General features: G+C 40.4%; 1 protein-coding gene across 1 annotated transcript in view; it reads left to right on the forward strand.

The window, feature by feature from the left end:
• Positions 1-13,784: 13,784 nt before the first annotated feature.
• col27a1a (collagen, type XXVII, alpha 1a) overlaps positions 13,785-24,847 on the forward strand; it is a 110,504-nt gene continuing 99,441 nt past the window's right edge. The window contains exon 1 of the mRNA XM_030065872.1: positions 13,785-13,817. Within this exon, the coding sequence (XP_029921732.1) occupies positions 13,785-13,817 (33 nt within the window). The remainder of the gene's footprint in view (positions 13,818-24,847) is intronic.

Genomic DNA, 24,847 nt, shown 5'->3' on the forward strand with positions numbered 1-24,847 from the left:
ATCTCAATTCCACCTTTTCTGGACTACATAAATTTGCATTTTGTTATTTGCGTTATCCACGTTTGTATTTTGATTGATGATGTTACAAAGTGAAATGTCTGAAATATAGACCAAAACACTGTTGTTGGTTTGAAAGTGTTTGTCTCCATTTCATTACTGATTTACAGCTATTTTTGTGCATTAAGTGCTGTTCAACCATGTCTCCCTTTCCCCATTTCCACAAAAAGAAAGTTGGCCGGTGTCCCAGTGACATAAGCTCCCAAAACAAAAATATTTACCCTACAAATAGGACTCCCTCTCTCTTCTGTGTCCCTACCAGTGATTCACAGAGCTGTAGTCCATTCTGCCTTGGCCAGGTTCCACTGTGCCTAAGCTTTGTCCTGCTGCCTGTCTCCCCACATCAGGCCAAGGTACACAGAGAATAACTGCCCAGCAGGTCTATACATTCTGGCTGGTGACCAGTCATCCCAACAATTTGACTGGCATGCCATCGGTGTGCACCCGGATCGCTCTCCAGGATTAATCTGGATTAATTAAGATCAACACTTTTCATCCATGGCCTCAGCCCCTCATGATCCCTGGCCTCTCACCTCGCTCTCTGGTTTTCCTGTCTCTCTTGTCCTGAAACAACTGATCCCATGCAGCTCCAGTGTTGGGTCACTGTCATTTTATGTCACTGCCATTCCATTTGACACGATCAAATTAGTAGTTCAGACCCAGGCAATTGTGAGTTCCTGCGAAGAAGCCAGAGAAAGTCTTAAAGAAATACTCCAACTTTTCGGGAAAAATACCCTTTTTCCGACGTACTCAGACTGAGACTAGATGTTCAGTACCATTTTCACCTTGGTACATCCAGTGGTTTGGTTCCAATGGGTAACATTTTGTGTTAGTGTAGCATAAAGACTTGAGGTCTTATCTACACATTGTATCATGCATATTTGAAATACATGTCTATTTCTGAGCTGGCTCTTTAAAGTCACACACTGGCATGCAGATAGTGTCTTTATGAATGGAACTAATGCTAAGGTAATTTACAGGACATGTACCTGAATGCCACGGGTATTGCTCTGATGTAGAAGAACATTTTAGTCAAAGCTGCCAGAGATGATTATTCTTCACTTGTCATACTTTTTGCTAAGGGTATGAGTTGCTGCAACAAGGGGCTACACGGGGAGGATTGGAAAAACAGTATAGATGCTCAGGGCTTCATCAAAAGGTGATCCATCTTATTTCAGATTTCAGAACAGGTACCCTCATGTAGAATAAAAAAAACACCTCTAAAGTATTACAGTATCCCTCTGATTCAAACGTCCAGCCTGATTCAGCACTCTATATAGTCTTATCCACATCCACCCATATTATGGTCTTTCCAGCCAGTATGTTGTGCTGTGGGGTCAGTTATGATCCCAAGTACCGTCTGTGAATAGCAAGTCCTCAGCACAACCCACTAGCTCAAAAGCTCTGTCAGTGTCTGGTAGGAGTTTTCCAAGAGAAAGTAGAAAGAGGGTCACAGGCAGGCGAGGGAAGCCGTCAGACCCCACACCCACACACTGCAGTGCACGTACATGCTCACACACACAAACACACACATAATACGGCCTGCTGAGATTGTTAATGTGAGGTCGAGGGGTCGGTAAACTGCATGTGGGTGGTGCGGCGCTCTAATGAATGCCTCTACTCAGCGAGATGCATCTCTGCAGCGAGGGACTCATCAAACCAGAGAAACGCTGTTTTATTTAGACTGTTTGCACTGACTAAAGAAGTCTGGGGCTCCACCGCCAGTGATTTGAGGGGAGGTTCAGAGGAAATCAATGGCTCAACTGATTAAAGCCTTGCTTGTTTGTCATTTTAATTGTGTGTGCGTGTGTGTGCGCGTGTGTTGCACTCATGAGAACATACAATATTTGTGTTTATACATGAGTGTACAGTCATTATGCATTCTCATGACAGTTCTCTGTTCAAAGCTGCAAGGCTGAGGCGTGCTATTCATGTGGCCCTCCATCCCACTTTCACTTACGCAGAGGCAGCAACCTCAGGGATAAATCCCTCTCTTTTTGACGACATCTGTGGTTTCTCCTCCTTTCCCTTTTTATAAAGTCCATAATCTTTCACTTGAGGTTTTGGAAACTATGCCAATCTAGCATTTTGTGCCTGTGGAACAGTACCTGCTGTTACTTTTGACTCTTTGTGTTTCAATTATGTAGTCTGTAGGTTTTGGCTCTTCTTGCAGTGATGTTTCCACAAAATTGCATGCATTAAATGTCAGTAAAGTATTTTTTTCCCCCTGTATAGTAGGTATAGAAGTGAAATTCGATACATCCAGAGGCTTCTCATTATACTGTTTCTCAAATGCCACATATGCACCATAAGGGTAGAAACGTGATTTATTAGCTATTTCGATTTGCTGGATGATGATCTAGTATCGCTGGAAATTATGGTGTAGTTAGTTTGAGACAGAGCCCAAGTGTGTGTTTTTGAGTGTGCATGTGGGTGTGTGTAGGGGGGTGGGGGCTGGTTTGGCGTGTAGCTGTGTGTACTCTGTGACCATGTGGCAGAGCACAGCTAAACAGAAAATATTGCAGTCTACCTTTTTCTCTCTTTCTGTCTCACAGTTCTGGCAAGTTAGCGTGCAGCTGGCTCTCTTTTCTTTCTTTCTTTTTTTTTTTAAAGAGTAGTACTAAGGTTTGCACATTTGTGGGGAGCCCTTTCAAAATGACGGAGTCTTTTGGTAATTGCTAGTGGTACTGTTAGTTGTACTCTTATAGGCTGGGTCTGTTAGTGAAGAGAGGGCCTGACTCATTTACCAAAGGGATCCTCAGTCACTGCTGTCAGGAACAGTGCTGGGTGGAGACTCAGCCTGTAATAGAGCATCAGATCACATGTTATTAGAGGCTTGTATTTGCTGGTGGGTTCTGGTGTGGTACTGCAATACTGTACCTTCCCCTGTACTTTGTCGCTTATTCTCACTACCTAATAAACTAGACATCTGCTTGCTCTCCAAGGCTCCAACTTTCTTCTCCAGGTTGCCATCCCTTTGCCAAAACTGTTGGCTTTTTTGCTGTTCCCCATGTTTCCAAATGGACTAAAAGTCTAGCAGGGAATTGCATACACAAAACATCAACCCCACTTTATAATGTTATTGGTCAGATAGATAGACTAATTATGTAACAAAGACTAGACAAATAAATACAGTTAGGGTTACATATGATACAGGCAGATATACACATATATTTTATACATATTTTACTTACTTACTTTACTTATTTACTTTTACTTGTTCTTATAACAGAATTGTTATTGCCATTTTATTAGCTTCTGCCTAATATTTTGCTGTTGTGAAGCATGTTGTAACTATGTTTTGAGGGGTGGTATACAAATAAAGATGATGATGATTATTATTATTAGTAGTAGTAGTAGTGGTAACACTTTACAATAAAAGTACAACAATTAACGTTAGTTAACGTTAGTTAATGCCATAATGGTTAATTAACTGTTAGTTAATGATTATTATAGCATTTACTAATTTTAATAATATCTACAATAACCCTTAAATAACATATAAATTAATACCTTAGCATGAACAGCATTAGTACATGATTCTTAGACACATTAGTTAATGGTTAGTTAACTGTTACTTAATGTTTATTATCTGTTACTTAATGTTTATTACGGCATTAACTAACGTTAATTGTTGTACTCTTATTGTAAAGTGTTACCGTATTAGTATTATTACATAGATATATTAAGTTGATTGGTAGTTAGGCAGACATGCGAGTGAGAACTGGGTACTTTCTCACAGTGTATTAGATGAATTTTAGTGGAAGTGAGTCCTAGTAACTGTTTTGTAATCACTGTAGTCAGACTGGGCAGGGAAGGGTGTGGAGCTGGTGTGTGTGTGTGTTTGTGTGTGTGTGCACATGTAGACGTGTGTGTACATATGCATGTGCGTCTGCATTCTGGAGATGACGGTTGACTTGCAATAAGTAATGACAAAGCTGGTCTTCCCAATAAAACCACCTCAACATGCAGCACATGTCATTAAAGCCTCCTCCTCAGGGGAACATTTCTGTCAAACTTATGTATTATCAGTTTCCTCCGTCCTTGATTTTGTCAGGGGGTAGTTGTTTTCAGTGTCTAATGTAGAATTTGTTTGTCAAATTTAATCCTTAACTTAACTCTTGTGTTTATGGTTGATGTTTACACATTTAACTGACCACAAATTAGAGTCACTATCTTGAAGAGTTGTGTTACTTGGAAGTCAAGGAATTGTATAACCCTGACCTTCAGTAAAAATGGATGTAAAAATTGCATTTGAATTAACAGTTAAATAAAACTGCCCTTTAATGCTGAGCTGAGAGCACCAGGTACAAATTTCCCACAGCCATCAACAGATACTGAAGGGAAGCACTGCTTGTGAAGGGTCCTGTAAAAATCTCACCAGTGGTGTGTCTGTGACTTGACATGTGACACATGAACAAACAAATGAGCAAGAAAATATATCTTTAGCTGCCCTCCCTTGACCTTTCATAACAACAATGAATAAAAGAGTGTTGTTGTTTTTTTCAGATTTCATTTTACAGTGAATTTACACTGGAATTCACAGAAGTTGTTGAATGGAATGCCTCGTAGAGCCAGCTCTACTGAGCCTCAGTTTTTACTAGTTTATGCTTGGCCAATTTCAGACATAGGCCATTTGCAGTCCTTAAAATTGTTGGGAAACCACTGCATATTTTACTGAAAGTATTCCTCCAAATTGCATGTCGTAACTGGCTCCCGTCTTGTTATACTAGTGAAAACAAGCGATTAATTTTGATAGGTATTTTTCTTTTGAAAAACAACATCAAAGGAAGGCAAAATCTGAACTGTTTGGGCCTTAACCACAGCTTCTGTTACTGTAGTAAACAATAGTATTTTGTCACTTGCTCTGTTAAAATGATTCATATCTGCTTTGCAGTTTACTGCCTACTGTTCAGTTCTAAACACAGCTTCAGGGACATCCTCCCAGCCTGCGTTGCTACTCTGTTCTTGTGGAAGGCTCATTTAATAACCTTTCCAGCAGCTCATCCTTCACCACCTGTAGTATGAGGCCAGGCTGTGTTAACACCTGCAGGAAATGACTCAAAGACATGCTCTGCCTCTGGCTTCTTTGAGACCAGAAGGTGATACACTTGATGCACAGAGCAGAGGTCTTTACCAGCAAGAATCAGACTCTATTCCAGTAATTTTGCCACTACAGGTGAAGCATACAGTATGATACAGCATATAGTCCAGTAATTTTAGGCCAAAATTGGGGTCAACCTAGGACAAATTGCAAGAGAAGCAAACTCAACTGATTTTGTATCCTCAGTATGTCCTGAGTGAGGGGAAAAAAGTCCCAAGAAATCCTATTGGTGGAAAGTTTTGAAAATCACCTATTTATGACCACATATTACCAAAAAACACTGTTTTTAACACACAGGGGAAAGGGTTCAAAATTTTACTTTCAGATATCACTATAAAAATTCACAAGTTGATTACACACATAAAGACAAGAAAAAAAGTCAATTACAAGTTCTTTGAATTATTCTGTTTACACATGCATATCACACATTATCTGATTGGATATGCGCTAATAAGGAATATAAGGAATAAATGCCAGAAGAGACATTTAAACAGTGAATTAAAAGGTTACTATATATATAGTAACCTTTTAATTCACTGTTATATAGTAACCTTTGAATTCAAGGTTACTGTATATATAGTAACCTTTTAATTCACAGTTTAAATGTCTCTTCTGGCATTTATTCCTTATATTCCTTATTAGAGCATATCCAATCAGATAATGTGTGATATGCATGTGTAAACAGAATAATTCAAAGAACTTGTAATTGACTTTTTTTCTTGTCTTTGTGTATGTAATCAACTTGTGAATTTTTATAGTGATATCTGAAAGTCAAATTTTGAACCCCTTTCCCCTGTGTGTTAAAAACAGTGTTTTTTGGTAATATGTGGTCATAAATAGGTGATTTTCAAAACTTTCCACCAATGGGATTTCTTGGGACTTTTTTTCCCTCACTCAGGACAAACTGAGGATACAAAATCAGTTGAGTTTTCTTCTCTTGCAATTTGTCCTAGGTTTTTTCATAAAATGACTGGACTAATATGCAACCAGACAGCAAAGTGTTGCTTCCCATGACTTGCCTGCTAGATGGGCCCAGATCCCAGACATGGCGCAGCGCATATGAAAACTGAGTGAGTTAAGCAGTAGGTAGTGCAGGCCTGTGGTGACCTGAGATGCAACTCTCCTTCTCTGGTGTTCCCTAGAACATAAACAAAACACTTGGATCTGCACTCAGAATAGATGAACTCCTCCAGGATATGTCACCATGCCGTTTGGTGAGTCAGCAGTTAGATCCAGAGCATATCTCCAAATCTATTCCTGGGATCACCATGAAATTTAGTGACATCATTCAGGTCTAATCTAGAGAATGAAACATGTAAATTTTGGTGACCCTATGACCATTATGTTGCACCACCAACAGGTCAAATTGTTACTATTCCAAACTTACCTCTCAAAAATTATTATTATTTTTTTTCTTTTTGTATTGCCAGGGAATTTTATGACAACATACATGCTGGCTGGAGCAGGAAACCTGGCAATTTTGATGACCCCATGACCTTCCTTATAGTGTCACCAGTGGGCCAAACCCCAGCAGAGCATCTGTGTTTGAAATATCATTCTTGTTTATTTTTAAATAACCAGTATGTCATTATAAATGTACAGTATATATAAAACAGTTACCCCAACGAATAAAACCACTTGGAATGAGATATAAGAACTCCCTAGACTCCCTGCATTGTTACTGCTATACCTGCCTGGGACTGATTGTTATAATGTCGACATTATTAAGCTATGTTGCTATCTCACTTAACTTAGGTCAGTGAAACAATCTTCTTCTTTCTTCTGGCTCCAGATAAGTGCTTTTATTGCCCTTCCTCAGAATGTGATCTTAATCTGACCTGAATGGAGTTTTGTTTCAGGGGTCTTGAGACCAGCCTGACTTGAGACACACGGCTGTAAGCTCTTTTCCCGCTACAAGCTCTTCTCTGGGAGTAGATGTACATAAGTGTCCCACGGCAGTGTGATAGCTGCTGCTGGTCGGTTTTATTGGTGTCTTTTATCTGTACATGTTGTAATTCATAGGGGTTCTTCTGGGAGATCTTGTATAAACACACTTTCTTGGGCCTACCACTAGAATTTTATCTGGCGAAGGTATTTTGCTTCAACTATGATTCCTTTCCTTTCATTCTCTATGTTTTATTTGGAGGGGCATAAGTCATCCCTCAGTGAATGGGAACAAACAGCTTAAGAAAAACAATAGCAGAAAACAAATTCCAGACCAAAGGCTGCGTCTAAAATGGACATTGACAACAATTGCCTTGTGTGACTGTCACTGAAGAGGAGAAGCAACCAGCCTATAATGACAGCTCTGACTTGCTACGCTGAACTATACAAGCCCAATTCTAGTACCAAATTATTCTGTGTGTTGGATCAGGTGCCAGCAAATTGCTTTTGGGACTATTGTATCTTGCCAGCCCTCTCATTTTCTTCTTGTTTTGTTCTTTTGGTAATGCTGGAAGATGCTCACTCACTTTCACAACTGTCTGTCTCTCACGCATAGTGTTTTGCATGCTTGCACCCACACATAGAGACGAGCAAAGACACAAGTGGAATCAGAGAGATGGACAGACAGCCAGACAAGATGCACAAACTATCAGTTGCCAGTGGCTGATGTGATTCTGACACGATGGGTAGAGTCTGTCACCTCAGGTGGACTGGGTACACTGATACACTCGATGGTCAGCTGCTATGTAAGGAATGCTGGATGTGGATCTGTATTGTCTGTTCCAAGGGTTTTCACTCAACTCAGCTGGCTCTTACCTAGAACAACTTTGTCCTGGCAGCAGTGGCGTCAACCCCACCTTCTTCTGAGACAAAACAATGATCAAATCACATTCAAAGCTGTTTACAAAGTCTCATGGCTGTTCCTGCATTTTTTGAGTTTTTTTTTTTTTTTTTTTGGCTACATTGTTGACTCTAAGGCAGCAATTTTCAGGGCAAAAAAGTACCATGAGCCACTGCTCTGTGTGTCTCAAAGGAGACATGACTCAACTGGAATAAATCAATATAGACATGGATCAGACTGTACGCAACCGAAGTCTGCATTAGAGCCATGTTTTTAGAGAAAATATCTTGTCTGTGCTGCCATTGCAATTGGTTTATTTGATATGATTTCATTTTTGGGGCAAAAAAAACTCCATTTAAAAAAAAAAAAAAAAAAAAAAAACTTAACTTATACTGGTAATCTCATTAAGACACGGGGTCTCATTCTCAAGAGAGATCTGTCCAGTAGAAACACAACAAAACACACTGAGTTACAGGCAAACAAGTCACTCAGTACAGAACACAAAACATTAAAGTGAATGTGCAAAAGTGCCAAAACAGATTAAAATACCAAGGACAAGAGCAAATTCCCAAAGATGCTCTGTCCAGAGCATCGAAAAGAAATTTAAAATCCCCTCGGGAAATTAAGCTGGACAGCTTCAGTTGCTGTTGGTTCAGTTCAGTTCCTGGGGCAGAGTAGGAAAATGCCTTGAAAAAACACCTGGAAAATGCTGAGCACTGTATCGACTGAGGGGACAGTGAAAGTCATGAAGTCCTGGGAGTGTAGGTTATGGGGCAAGAAGAGGCAAGAAGGTGGCAGCAACAAGGCATTTCCTTGCATTAAAAGAAAAACAGAACAAACAAACAAACAATCAAACAAAAAACCTCTTCAAACTCTTCAAAAGGTTTATCAGTGTGGGGTTCAAATGACTCAATTGTGATACCTAAATATCTGTAAGAGGGCACAAACTCAGTTGGGGTACCTTCTTCAGATGTAATTCAAAGAAGAACCCTGGCACCTTCTTTTTTTATTAGAAAAAAACATAGCCTTGGTTTTGTCTGCATTTAGCATTAGTCTAAGGTGGAACAGCTGCAACTCAATAACATCATATGCCAACTGAAGACGTTCAAATACCAGGGCAACAGTGCTTGCACAACAATAAATAATAGTATCGTCAGCATAAAGATGCATATATGTATTGACCACATTATTTGCATAAATAGTGAAGAGAGTCCAAGAACTCAACCTTGTGGAACACCTTTGGTTACATTAAGATAGATGAAGAGAGACCATTAAGCTTCACACATTGCTTATGTTTGGAGAGATAATTTGAAAATCAAATAGCAGCTTGGTCCAACAGGCCTATATCTGACAGGCTCTGACATAAAATGTCATGGTCAACGGCATTAAATACCCTGAGCAAATCAATAAAAAGTGCAGCACAATAATTCTTGCCATCCATGGCTTCCGCAATGTTATTTAAGACTTTCAAGGAAGTGGTTACAGTATCATGTTGTTCCCGAAAACCAGACTGGTGAGGAGATAAAAATGTTTTTTAAGCTAAAGTAATCCTAGCTGTGGTCTTTCACCAGCCTTTCAAGAACCTTAGCTAAAATACAGAGTTTGGAAATGGGTTGGTAGCTGTTCAACACCGTGGGATCACTGCCTTTCAACAAGGGGAGTACAAAGGCGGTTTTCCAAACATCAGGAATAACATTGTTTTGTATATAAAGATTAAAAATGTGGCACTGGTTCAGCTATAATATTTGCAGCCAGGCGTAAAAAGTACTGGGAGGATTGTCAGGACCTGCGGATTTTCTAGGATCTAGGCCCTTTAAAGCCGTACAGACCTCCCTAATAGAGAAGGGGGTGAAGGAGAAAGTGTGGCTGTTGTAGGTTTGACTCACAGAGGGAAGAGTGGGTGACTTACCATCAGCTAATGTGTCAACCAAGCTGGAGACAACAAAATGTTTCGTAAAACAATTGTCAGTTTCACAGAGTTATTTGACACAAAGATGGAGTCAACTATTTGAGGAGGTGTCTCTGATGAGCAGGAGTCGGCAGAGAGTGATTTTATGGTGTTCCAGCTAAAAATATTTGAAGGGGCACATGCCCCCTCAGCTTGAATTGGCTCAACGCCACTGCAGGATCACTGTTGCAAGACATTTGCAACTGGAATTAACAAGTTTTGGGAATTTATTAACTTAGATTTGATGATAAGCAAAAAGATGTGAATTAGGTGTTTCATTTAAACACGGTAAACATTGAGAATGAATGCATTTGAAATGTGGATTTTAGTTTCTATACTTGCAATTATGACTACCCTAGTTTCACCTCAGCAACCCTGTCTCAACCCATTGATCCCTCCATCAATGGTTGTTTACACTGTATATATATTCATGTTGTATAACGTGTCACAGCATGGCATCAAAAACATTTTATGACAGGAGAATATGTTTATCCAATTACCAGTCCTCTCCTCTGTCACCTCTCATTTTCTTGGTCACTTCCTGTTTGTGTCTCTAAATGGACTGAAGGAGTTACTGAGTGTATTCAAGTCCAGGCTGTTTACCGGCCTCATCCTGGTTAATTCTGAGGCTGCCTGACCTGTTTGTTTTGGTGGGTGTAGCTGGTCAGACTGCCAGTGGTTTGCACTGTTTCTTGTGCTGCTTACCCTGCCTAGTTTAATTTCAACTCAAACCATTTGATCAGACATTTAAATTTACATGGTCAAACCCAAAAAAAATGAATGTTTTTTTATTTATTAACTTTAGAAGCTACTAAATTTAATTATTTATTGGCAAACCACTCGCTGTAATTGGTCTGACAAGTAATGAAACAAGTGATATGATCTTTGTGGGTTATATCTCACAAATAATAAACAGTGATTGATTTGATATACCTTTTTTATCCCCAAGTTTTGAAGTTCTCTTTTCATTTCCGAGCTGAAGTGCAGGGTCAGCTATGACGGAGATCTTTACAGGATCAAAATCAGATTTACATTATATTCTCTGAGCAAATTTTAATTCAGTGTATAGATTAGTGTTTTCAGCCAGCTAGTGTGCCATCCCCAGAGCAGGTAAGGACTAAGTATCTTCAGTGGGCATGTACGCATGGGGGATTGAACCTGGATGCTCATCTTCATCTTCATTCAAGTATCTTTAGTCTTTCTGTACAGTGCTGAGAGCACACAGGGCTCCCATTAATCAGTGTGTACAACCATGTGTGCAACATGCATGCGAGTACTTCTAACAGCTCTGGCCTTGCTTACGCACAGCACCATGTGATTAAAGTGGAAAACTGAAGCCATAACTATCCACCAAGACATACAGGAACAGACAATCAAATGAAAAGTTTTTATTACAATTAATTAGGACTATATAATTAACTGAAAATAATTATAATGTTTATTTAATAAGCATGTAATTTTGTTGGTGGTATTAAAGTATTTGTTAAATTCCGCTGGAAATCCATCTGTGACATATCAAGCGCCTATATTCAGCATAACCAGTGACAAAGTCTGAATGTGTAAAATGTTCCTGTGTAATGTAAATGAGAAAATGTGGAGAAGCTGTCATAAATCTGTGTTTTTTGACTTTTGTATTTTTCATCTCTTGTGTTTTCTTTTAGACTGATATTTTTTGAACTTTTTGTGTTTTTACTCTGTGTAGGAATTATAATTTCTGTATCCCTAGTGTTTGTTGTATCTTGGTTTTCTGTGTTTTTTTTTGTCCCTCACGTTCTCCCATAGATAGTTGTTACCTCCACACCTGCCCTTGTGTGCCTGCTCCTTCTGCATGTGTGTCTGCTCCTGCTGTGTTTGCCAGTCTGCTTTGTTACCTGTTCCTGTGTCCCTGCCTCAGTTTACACTGAAAATGTCTTCACTTCAAGCCCACTTGCCCGCCGTCTCCTGCGTTTGGGTCCACTGGCCATGCTCACTTGTGACAGAAGCAGGAAAGGAAATGTTATAGACAGACTATCGTTGGGAAAACACAGACATGAGCAAAGAGGAAAAGAATGGTTTGGCTGAACATTAAAGGGGAAAGCCCTTCTCTTGCGTCTGAATGTGAAGGTTTTAGCTCCTAAAAATGGATCATCTTCTGTCATCTGGAGATAGTTTAGTTTTAAGCCAAATGAAAACCAACAAGTACATATTCTGTGCTAAGTCTGCCTTAGACGTGGCTGCTCCTTCGACTTAACTGTAGTCTCGTTTTATTTGTTTTCTTTGTTCAGAAAAAATCAGTGATGTAATGCATGCTAAGGACACATATTTTCAGTTATATTTGTTTAGTATTGTTTCAAATTAGTAAATAAGGAAAGAAATAAGTAGAGTAAGGATGAAATAAGGATTTTACAGCTGCTTTTTGAAATACTGTATTACAAAGTCAAATTTAAGGTAAATATTCAAAATAACTGTAAAGCTATCATAAAAAAAAAAAAAAATCATCCACAACACATAAATAACAAGAGGAAAAAAATTGGGATTGTTATTTTGTCATGATAATGTAGCCCTAAAAATAATGTAAAAATGCTTAGGTTACAATAGGCAAGACTAAATATATTTTATACAATTCATAAGCAATTTAACCTGCATTTACATGTGCATATCCAACTCTCATGCCCCTTTAAAGCATACTGACTTAAAATGGCTAACAGTCATTTTAAATGGGGCAAAAATTAAGGGTAAAAGTAATTTACAGCTCAATAATAAAAAAAAATAGGAGACAAGACATTTGTTATGCACATGCTGCATTGCAGATAGAGTACATTTTGCACAGAGCACACCGGCTTTTTAACTGAGAGCGATAAGTGGCAAATCAGAAGCTTGTGTTTTCCAAGGCCTATTTATTGAACCTCTGCCACCAAACACAGGAAAGAGAGACCAAATGTACTATTGCCATCAGGAGAAATTCATGTCCTGTCTGCCCTGGAGAAATTGGCAACATTACCACATTTATTACCACATTTCAGTGAGAGATAAGGAATAGGTCTGCTGTTTTACAGGCCATTATGACTGGCATAACCCTTGCAGTCCTCAGAACCACAACTGCACTGACTCCACCTAACAGTTTCCCAACACTTCTGTGAGTTACACACCATCGCTCGATTTCCTAACATCACTGGAGCTCCAAAGTGCGTACATATTGCATTAACACCGTTTTAAATGAATTAAAGTGTTAGCAGACACATTTTTATGCATATTTCAATGAACATTTTATTTTGCTGATTGTTCTTTCATCTATTTTTGTTTTTCTGTGTCTGAGCCCTGTTCATTTTTAAAGAGACATGCAGTAAATGCCTTTTTCCCTGGCATCGAAGAATGTTGTTGCCATATATTGTCAATTAGGGGCATATCTTTATGCTAATGACTAGCTGTGCATGAACACAATAATGTTTAAAAAAAATGATGTTTTTAAAGAGACTTGCACTAAATAAATGCCAATTTTCTTGTATATGTAAATGTAAAAAGCTGTCTGTGCAACACTGATAAAGAAGAGCACAGTATCCTGTCCACCATATTTGCACCTACGTACACATGCTCATATACAGAATGTGTTATAAGAGGAACCTGAGTGGAAATTCACTATTGTTGTCATTTCAGTGTATGAATGCCATTTATTTTTTGTTGGTAACAGCTTTCCATCCATTGTGGTTCCTCTCCAAACATGTGAACCACAGGGGGAAGAGACAGTCCAGCTGGCATCTTCAGGGATGCTCAGTGGGGTCCTTAAACAAGCAGCTGTATTCAGCAGGGAAATTCTTTCACACCAGAGTTTATGAGAGCTGTCCTCAGTACACCCTTTCAGTGTGTGTACCATCACACTAACCACAAACTGCCCATGGGATTTACAATTGGGTATGGAAATAGCTGGAGGTATGGAAATGGACAAAGTAAGTGAGGGTGAAAGACAGAAATGGAAAAGCAGGTGACGAGAAATAGCAGATGAAAGGGAGAGCAGGAAGGTGAGAAATAGAGTTTGACATAGACAGGAGGACAGGAACTCCTCATCTGAATGACATGTAATGAACAGAAGGAGGGAAATCTGACGGATGCAGCATGAAAGTGGAAAGGATGGCTGTATACTATGCATGGCGTAACACCTTGTGTCTCTGTATGCATTTGCCTCTCCTGATTTGTTGAGCAGCTGCTGTTGTCTACAAATAAAGAGCTCAGAGCTGAGGTCTCAGCGGTTTCATCCGCAAACTGCCAAAGTTACCTCGGGGACATGTTCTGGGAATATAACTGAGTATAGGTTCTTAGAAATGTCCTTGTGTGTATGTGTGTGCCTGTGTGTACCTACAAGTGTTTGTGTGTGTGTGTGTGTGTGTGTGTGTGTGTGTGTGTGTGTGTGTAAGCTAAAAAAGATGAGACAACCATTTGTCAGGCTGTGTTTGTGCTGCCAATCTCTTATTATCCCACTACTCTGTTAAAATTGTTTCAGTCAGCTTGCCAGTGAGACCTGAATAGTGTTGACAGCTATGAGTTATGACTGAGGGCACAAATAGTTCACTAAATTTTGTTTTCCAGGTTGATAGTCAGCATTTCACATTGCCTCTCCATTGCTTGACCACATGGCAAAATATCACCATCTCACTGAGCAAGTCACAGTGCCATGTCGTTAGATGCCAGACTGAAGAAAATGCAAAGGATGAGAGTTTTGCAGGTTATATGTCTTGATCCAAGAACTTTGTTTACTTATTTCATGTCAGCCACTGGGATTAATTTGTCCTCCCGTCATTATGTGTTTATATTGTCCTCAAATTTAGGCCTTTTTATGGCAAACCATACTTTGACTTAACCAAGGTTTAACTGTCCCTCTAACCCCAAGTTAACTTTCATTTTCACAAACTGAAATGCAGGCTGGTCCCGGTTTTAACAACGTGTTCGCTGGGCTTTCTGTGCTGCAGGGCTTGCTGTGATTTCACTCATGTTTTCACTCAGTGCTTATGTCTGATTTTTGTTTTGATAGGACTGATATTTTTCCCCATTGACAATTAAGATATCTGTGGTATCTGAGGTAATACAGTTCCCGCAGTTGAGTTTTGTTGGGCAAAACCCTCATACCAGTTCTTTCTTAGAGTGTGCTCCTTTATTGCAATTTCTCCCACTGAGCTCGCGTTAGGTAGTTCATCGCAGTTCTTACTTATATCAATTTACCATGCAATCTTATGGCACATACTTGCAACATCCATTGCATGCCTGCTCGTCCTGGGGATGGATCCCTCGTCTGTTGCTCCCCTGAGGTTTCTTCCTATTTTTTCTCCCTGTTAAAGGGTTTTTTTTTTTAGGGAGTTGTTCATCATCCTATGTGAGGGTCTAAGGACAGAGGATGCTGTATTCCTGTAAAGCCCCTTGAGACAAATTTGTTATTTGTGATATTGGGCTATATCAATAAAACTGACTTGACATTGACTTGACTCGGCAAATTGTGCAATCTTATTGTCAGTATTGCATAAAATGAACAAATCGATTCTTGCTGGTGAAAACTGTAAAAAGCAGAAAACAACACCTTGGTGTGATCTATACATGATTTGTGTTGGTGTGTTTTTAAGCTCTGCAGTTCCAAGATATTTCAGTAGGTACCACACATTTGACACGGCAGAATAACAAAAGAATAAAATAGCATTTAATAACATGAATATGTGGAAAACCCAATTTCAGTTAATATAGAAATAAGAGGAAGCATGCCTAGTTGAAGCTGGACAGCCAATGCAGCTTATCAAAGCATCACTTAGGGAAAATGAAATAGCATATTCATGTAAACGTGCACCAGACCTGTCGAATCACTTTTGCCCACCAACAGCCTCTCTGCAGTTTGGTGGACTCAGAAGTTTGGTTTAGCTAAAAAAGATGAAATGCCAACAACTGGGACGCTCCGGTGGCTTACTGTGTGGAGCGTATACAACCTTAGAACCAGCCCAGAGCCTTTGCTGCATGTCATCCCATCTCTCTGCCCTGTCTTTCCTGTCTCTCTCCACTGTCACTGTCTAATAAAGCAGATATGCCTCAAAAAAATCTTCAAATTGCCATGCCTGCAGTAAGGATAGTTCATGGAAGAGAAGAAACGAGAAAAACACAGTAACGTAACATTTTTGGTTTGGGGCTAGATAGCTCTTATTCTAGAAGGCAGAGGAGACAAACATGGCCGAGGGACGCACCAGCAAAGGCGGGGAGGACAAGATATGGAGCCAGAACATGGGCCGCCAATCTGCGTGCCATAAATCGGCATAGGCATTTAGAATAACATAACAGAAATAGCCAATCTTCTTATTGATGGTCTCATTTCCTTATGTAGGTCATAGAGGCATCAATATTAAATTGCAACTGTTTCTTAAAACTCCTTGTAGTTGCTTTAAAGTTGCCCAGCTGTAAAATGAAGAGACCACTGCTGGGCTCAAGGAGACACATTCACCTCTATTTGCGTCCCAAGGGGATCAAGTGTTGGGGCAATCCTGGGCTAACGAGTGATGTAAACGTGTGAAATGGCTGAGCTTTTGGCCGTATTCAGTGACTATGCAAGACACGTCATGCCTACTCAGTGCTGTCTGTCAGAGTGTGAACACTGCTGCATCTTTTAGTGTTCCCTATAGTGTGTGGGGTGGGTATTTAGCTATAGGGGTGTCACTTTTGATGTCGATGTATGTTTGCTGTTTGCTGTATATGTGCACATACAGTGTGGACACGCTAGACACACCCACACATTCCTTCTAACCCAGCAGAGCTTGAATATAGTCTTTAACACCAGGAAGAGCTCCACCCACCATCATTTAAGTAAAGAGTTCTTTATTTTATAAATATGTAGGATACACATGAGCTCATTTAAGTGAAAGAGCTTTAATCCCATGTCACATTTAACTCTGCTACAGACTGTCAAGGACTGTGTAAGGGAGAGAAACTGTAGCTCAGCGGCCCAACCCAGACTTTTATATCATACCCATTTCTGCAGTCAAGATGTAATAGCTGGCCAAGCTGGTCAATATAACACAAATCTACGTTTCTTTGCATTGGTGTTGTCTCATTTGTATCTTAAAAATAATGTCACTGCTGGAATCGTCTGCATTATGTGAAAACTCTAAGTTTCCGCAGTGTAAATGAGCAAATGTTTTTTCTCCATTTTTGCAGTATAACCAGAGAAAAACTGACATGAAGTGGATGCAATTGTCCCTGCTCAAAGTCCTACAGCTCCCAGTGCTCATTACATACCTGCATGTCCCATGATTCACTTAGATTGTTACACAATACTGATCAACTAAATATGTTTTCCAGTAATTTAATTTTGGGCCATGATAACTGATTGCAATCACCGGTAAATAATTTAAAAATGACAGTTAAGATGCAAATAGCAATTATTATTTCATTATGATTGTATTGTGGAACTCCAGGCGGCATAACAATTTCTCCTCAACAGTTCTCACACTAACTTCTGGCTCTATTTGAAATGAACAACAACCAGCAACCAACAACAACAAAGTCAGTGCTGGTGTGAGCGTACAGTTACAGCAGCGGTCACTTGCAGAGCGAGGCTGGCCAGCCAAAGACTCTCCCTCGGATGTAGCGACTGCAGCGGCCTCCTCTGATTCCTGAGTTCCTCGACATTTTATCCAGGCTTAATTTGTCACAAATATTTGACTCAAAAAAATATCATGAAAGTAATTTTTTGTATGTGCTCTGGGGTATTAATATCAGCAAGAGCAGAGCAAAACAAAGATGGCGTGGTATACTCCTCTCTCAATTTGTGAAGGTGCTGTAGTTCTGTGAGATTTTTTTCCACCGCCAGATGATGCTATTTGCGTTATCCGGCGGCGGAAGTAATCTCGGCTGCTGGGTCGAGCTCTTGACACACAGAGGGCATTCATAAGTTGTATGTGTGTTTCACACGTATAGCCTCCATAGCAGAATGAGAGTTTGGGTTGAAAATTGCAAAATGTTACATTTAACAAAATTAGATTCTGTATAGCGGTGACAGCAGAAATGTTGGGACGTGGGTGTTAAGATGAAAGTTTGATCTGTTCCCCTTCATACCTGATGCAAAATGCATCGTGGGTGATCAGACTGCCATTAGAGGATGCATAAGCTCATAAAAATACTGTAATGTCACCAACGACTCATTGAGGACTGACTGTAATCAAGCTACTTCCAGTGGTGGTCAGGGGCACATTGTAACCACACTGAACATAAGTGTAAATTAAATCATGTTTTTAATCCATCCTACGGCAGCTATTTAGGCAGAAACACTTCACCAGTCTGGATTTTCCTCCCACACTCAGTTTACAACAGTGGTGGCACTGATCACAGATGAAATGAAAACAGCTGCATAAAACAGCCTTTCCCCACGCTGCTGTTTGTGGTATGTCTGCTCTAAGATGGATTTTTTCTTCATTTCGAAAAATAAAAGTGTGTATAAAAAGTTCTTTCAAAACATAAACACTGTGGAGGGAAGTAATGCCGTTGTGTGAATTTGGTTTGAGTGTGGACTTGTTACAGACAATATGTCAGACAATTAATATAAATAATATCAAGACACACACACTCACATTTTAATATCCATCACATCTCCCTGTTCATGCCACTGTGATACTACATGTGATATGTTATGTTTTCTCACAGCATTTCTTTGTTGACATATATTCACACATGGGCCACCCACACACAAACACACACACAAACACACACACACACACCAGCAGATCTTCGGAATTGAGGTAATGTGCAAAGGACCAAAAAACAGTTGTTGTTATAGATGAGCACATTCACCTGCATGCGCGCACACACACAAATGTGCACGTGGCTCACATTCTCTCGTGAGTACTGCCATGCGTAAAATGGAGTAAATATTTGACCCTGTATGGTAGGCATATTTTTTCATCATGTAGAAAATATGAGGATTTCATGATATCCCCAATCATGTGAAGGAATGAGCCTCATATGCATAAGGTGCTTTCGATGTTTATGCATTGGAACGTAAACAGATGAGAAAGTCAACAGTCCAGGCTTAGGTAGAGGAAGGAGTTAAAAGGCTCACCTTTCATCTGTAGTTAAATGAAGCCTTTTGATGGATGTTTTCTGTGAAACGAGTCTCAGTGATGTCTTAGTGAGCGCCCTTCATAAGGCAGAGCCCTGGCTCTACACAGGCCTGCTGTTCTAGTGGGAGGCAAACATGAGGAATTCTCAAAAGTCCATCTGTCTCTTTCTGACCTGTTTGGATTTCTGCAGGAAGTTCAGCAAGCGAATATAGGTGTGACTGTACTATGATATTAATGAGTTTTGTAGAAAGGCCCCATTCAAAATAGGCCCTGAAAAGAGAGAAAAAAACAGGGTCCCACTGGGAATTCAGTTGGGCTTGCATCCTGCCCTGCCTCAGAGAGAAGGAATGAAATCAAATTTTATAAATTGCACACTTATCTTCTATTTCAGTTGCTGGAAGTAGAAACACTGGAACAGGACAAAGGTCCTGGTGCCAGTTTTTTAAGGTTGAAATAACATTTTTTCCCATAACCGGAAACAAAAACCATGAATAAAGAAGAAAAGCACAGATGCACTCAGAACAGTAGGAATAGGAAATAGACACTAGACGAAGTGCCCAGAGGCATTTTTACAGACTCCGGCTTTAGACAAGCCTGTCATTAAGGTTTGGTTTACTGGGACAAGTGTGGTGGTTTAAGCCAGGAGGCTTCATATGTCTCTGGGGCAAGGAAGCATAGGACTGTATCCATGTTGGGAAATGACAGTGGCCTCCGCCTGGTTGCTGGCACCAAAAATACACAGCTGGGGATAGCTAAGCATTGGGTTTGGGAACGTATATATAAACTTAATTATTGTATATGCTCAAAGAAAAATATAGTAGACTGTAGCTAGCTACTAATTTTCCCTCTGTGTCTTCACTATTAGACTTTCAGTAACAAGCCCTTTCCATGTACAAGGGGATTATGGGATTGTATTTGTTTTGTCGGTTCATGTTGTGGAAATATTACCTTCTCTTTTTTTCCTCCATGGTTCACCTGCTTTTATGGACACATGATCAGTGGAATAATGTTTGGCTGTTCTGTTGCCAGAATATAATATTAAAATGTTAAAATACACTGTATTCCATGTTGGACCAATCCAGGGCTTTGCGCAATACCAAAACTGTCACACTATCCCCGACATAACCTCCACTGTTAACATGAACTGGCTGTTCCGGCTTGATACTTTTTTATAGCATGCATTGTTCACATTCAACCACCAGAGGTAGCATTATTCCTCTCCAGACCTGTCACTCACAAGCATCACATGAACATGTCTCGTAAATCTGCAACAAATGTTTTTGAGCTTCAAGAATGTGCTGCCTTGCAAAATTTGTTCCACGACATGAGTCCATTCTTTAATAGTTTCCTTGCATGTTCGGTGTTGTAATTTCCTCAGTGAAACATAAAGCCATGTGGCTGACTCTGCGGTTGCATTTTTGGTTTTGTGGAGAGAGGTGTCCCGAGTGGTTTTCTGGGATTGGGATGGTGAGGAAGTTGGTTTGTTGGTCGAGAAGAGACAGATCATCTTAGTCTTCCTTGGCCTCACTTCCTCCTCTTCCCAGGGGTTTGAGGGTGCTGGTGTGGGCAGCCAGTGGCCTCAGTCACCGCACTCACTCATTGCTTTAATTTACCTGCGTCCAGGAAAAATTGAGGAGAGAGAAGGCAAAGAAATTGTGTGTGTTCCATGGAAAGACTAAGAGACAGAGAAGAGTGTAATGGCTGAGACAAAATAAAATGAAATGAATGGAATCGACAAACAAGGAACCGGCACAAAATGAAAGACAAGACATTGGTCGGTGAGAGAACAAAGCGAGTGAGAGTTTAGAGGGACAAAAAAATCATTCAAAGAGATAGCTGTGGAAGATATCATAGGAGTGACAAAGAGCACAATCGAGGCAGCGCTTTGCCCTCCCTCCCTCCTCTACACCTTGGAGCAACTAACCATGAATTCAGCTTTTGTGATGTAACAGGGTATTGACCCTTGGAGGGGCCCCAGACCAAAAGAGGGTGTTTACTCAAACACGCAAGGAGCTCCAAGCGTTTCACAGCCTCCCGTGCTATGAGAGGGCCAGCGTTCATTGACTGCCACTGGAAATGGCACTGGAATGGACTGTCTCTCTTTGCCTCCCTTCCTCCCCGCAGAAATAACAGAGGCGCATAGAGACTGTATTCAATGCAAGTAAAGCCACTACAGCTTCAGTGAGTCACATGTGCCAGAGCTGTGGATTTACATGGCTCCATGTACAGTAGCAGCCCAGTCCAACACAAAGCAACATATATGCACTCTTGAAAGAGACACATCTGCTCTTAGCATGAGCACGTCTTCTGCATAAAAGACAAATTCACACTTCTGCTTTTGCAATGTGGATATCATCACACTGAGGATTACCTTAGAGGCTGACATCATGTGTTGAGGGCTGAAGTGTTTGAGAGGCTTGGCAAGCAGGTCCAAATCCACAGACTCGCTATGAGAAAGTTTGTGGAGAAAGAGAAGGACTCTTACCTCCCTCAGTCAAAACCTGTCGATTATGATTTTGCCCCAGTTGTACCACTTACAGCTAATCAGATGTCAATAGATGGAGACTGTACAGATTTAAAAGCATCTTTGAATTTTAATGTAGCCAATCTAATTTACTGAAAAAAATACAAGGTCACTTAAAGGCACATTTCTTCGAGGGAAACCATGACAGTCTCATTTGCAAGGACACTATGACCCAGGCCATTATGAAGGCCAAAACAGAGGATGTCATAAATCTGCTAATGGGTCCTTCACTGCATGAGAAAGTGGAAACGAGCAGGGACATACAATGGAGAGAATGGAGACACGGTGGAAATGTACAGTAAAAGCAGTTACAGTTACTGATGTTATGGAACAAGCTCCTCCAAGATTATTTCCAAGAAAAGCAGTCATTCATGCAGTGGTGTAATTATTTCCTAAATTTTTTGATGATGTACTACTCGCCTTCAAGCTTTTTTATTAGACATTTTAAAAAAAAATTCTAATTTGCAGACTCCTACACTCATACCCATAAAAACATTCAAGAATGTTTTATAAGAAGCAAATTATGTTTTAATTTGCTGCCTGAGGGAACAGGGAAGCAATCTTTGTGTCTTACATATCATTACGTTTTCAGGTGCAACAAAAGTGACCTCACCGCCAACATTACTTATTTAGCTATCATACATGAAATGAAACATTTGGAACAGGTGCTATCGGAAAGCCAACACAGATTAAATTAAAAGTTGTCTACATCAGTGCAACTATAGTGCTTTTAATCAACTAAGGAGTGCTGTTTTGCCATGCTCCAGTCCCGTAGCCCTTGGTCCTATGTACAGATGTCTTTGTGGGCACATCATGCTGGTTTTAATGTTCCACACCCAGCAATTCTCCCACAGTTCTCACAGTGAAGTCTCCACATCCTAAAGGTTGGAATCTGCTGTATCATTATCATTTATATGAGCTCACAGGGACGGCCCTCTCTGCATTCCACTGGCAACATGAAAAGACTGGTGTGTGTTTACAACAAATGTTCATAAGACAAAGGCGCTTTAGGACATAAGTGGTGTCTTTAAAAAAACAACAACCTAAAAACATATCACTATGCAAAAGCTGAATTCTGTCCTAGCAGGTAGGTTGTGGGGAGAAGTGCAACAGGATGTAAAAGGTGATGCAAGTAAGGTGCAGTAACTCAATTCAGCAATCAGAGTCGGGCTATGAGGAGGGGTGTAAAAACACACTTTACCCAATATCTGTTTTGCCGGGAGTTTGCCTCAAGCACTTTCTGTCAGACACTCTGTGAGGAAAATGGTTAAGATTAGAATTAGGATTGAGGATGGCTTTGTGACAGAAAGCGCCGGAGGCAAACGTCTCCCTTGTGCAGTCAGACATCGCCTTCAGATTACACACACAGGGAGAAGCTGGGGGATGAGACGAGTGAGGATGCTTATTTGTCCCGGAAAATAAGCATGCAGTCTCATGAAAACGTTATATTCCCCTACTGCCATCCCACATATGATGGTTTAGCAGCAGCATGGAACAGACTGTCGTACATAGTTAAGTACACTACAGATATAAACAGGAAGCCCAAGTATTATCATTACGAGTATATATTTTTGTTATGGGGAGGAAATGATTATGGTGTGCTGGGTGTAGGAGGCTGTTACATCAGGCTGCTTGGCACTGGAAATCGTGTAGAAAAGAATACTATGTACTTCAGTCCCAATGCCAGTGTCTGATCACAGAAAGAACATAACAGTAGCTCTTTATGCATACATAACTTGATCCATATAGGTCCTTTCTTTATCACTGTGATTACTGATTTTACCATTTTGACCTAAAATGCAAATGAAGATGAAGAAACCAAATGGTATTATTAATCTGAAATTTTAAAGAACTATTTAAAAAGTCCAACAAATGACTCGAACACATATGAAAATTTATAAATAACAAAATATAAATCCATGGCAGAGGTACTCAATATGACAAATCTGACTTGACATTTGTGAGAAATAATTACATTACTCATACAGTTGGAAAGAGTCCCAACACTCTAAACGTCATGAGTGTGAAGTTGTGTGTGAATGAACAGGTAGACACTTTAGTGAGCAGCATAAAGCAACCGGCAGCAGCACAGTGTCTCTCCTGTCCAACTCTCTCGCTTTCTCTCTGTCTTCCAGCATGACTGTGCCCCACAGCACAAAGCAAGGTCCGTAAAGGCATGGTCGGGTGAATTTGGTGTAGAAAAACGCGACTGGCTCACACTAGAGTGCGGATCGGGTCACATGTTTTTGTTCGAGCCTGACCGAGACGGGAGCATAGTAACTGAGCCCCCGAACCCGACAGCCATTGTTTTTTGTTTGCGTCCGAACCCAATATGAGCCTGAGATTTTTCCTCTCTGGCCTAGGTTACATTTACCTCCTGAAACAGCTGACCTGACCCAACCTGACCTGAACCCAAGAATAATTCCTAAAATTTGGTCTGAGCCTGGCCCAACCCATTGGATCCTGATAGGCTCGGGTCAGGTATCCACAGTTTAGCTCACACAGAGCCCTGATCTCAACCCTATTCAACACCTTTGGGATGAACTAGAAGGGACATTGCGATCCAGGTTAGGTCGTCACGGTTTTATTGAGTTTTATCAGACTAGACGTCTTGCAGTTGAGATGTTGGGTAACTGACTGTTCCTAAACAAACTAATATGAAAGCTGTATAGCCTATTTAGCCTACTTAGATGTGTTTCTCCCTCTCTCACTGGATATGCACTGCTACACTGTTTAATATAATGAAATCATGTATTGTGTCTGTAAATCAGCAGGAATAGCGGATGCCCCAAACTCCCACATTCTCAAATAGTCAGCCTGGAACACATTTGTCTGGACAGCAACAAAAGAAATGTACAGTTGTTTTACTTTTACTCAGCTTTACTTTGTGCAGTGGCTGCCTTTCACCTTTGCAGGGCAGACGAGCTCTCACCTGGGACAGTTTCAACACAAGCATGAAGCTCTGCATCGCGGACCCCTGAGGTTTTGGCCACAGGCTCGCTCAGAGTGTTGATAACTTGCTGTCTCACATGTTGGTCACCGGACAGGAGGGCTTGCACCACCTCGTCCGAATCATCCTCAAGACTCATATCCAGAGTCATATCCACAGTCCATATTTCCTACGGTGAAGTCAATCAAGCAGTTGACTTGGTTGGGGAAATAAGTGGAATTCTCTGATTTAGGACAAGAATTTTAAATGCCCAAAAGTTTGACAGGTGTCAAGTTCAACAGGTGCTCACAGATGCAATCCGGTTGTACACATGTGCTCCAGCTCAAGTGGAACGTCATCACTGCTGCTGTGGCCTCATAACTTACAATGCTGTGTCATAACTGTTTTGCTACATCGGCTACAAATGACAGTTTTTACCTCACG

This window comes from Myripristis murdjan, chromosome 12, assembly GCF_902150065.1.
Source record: "Myripristis murdjan chromosome 12, fMyrMur1.1, whole genome shotgun sequence".
NCBI lineage: Eukaryota > Metazoa > Chordata > Actinopteri > Holocentriformes > Holocentridae > Myripristis > Myripristis murdjan.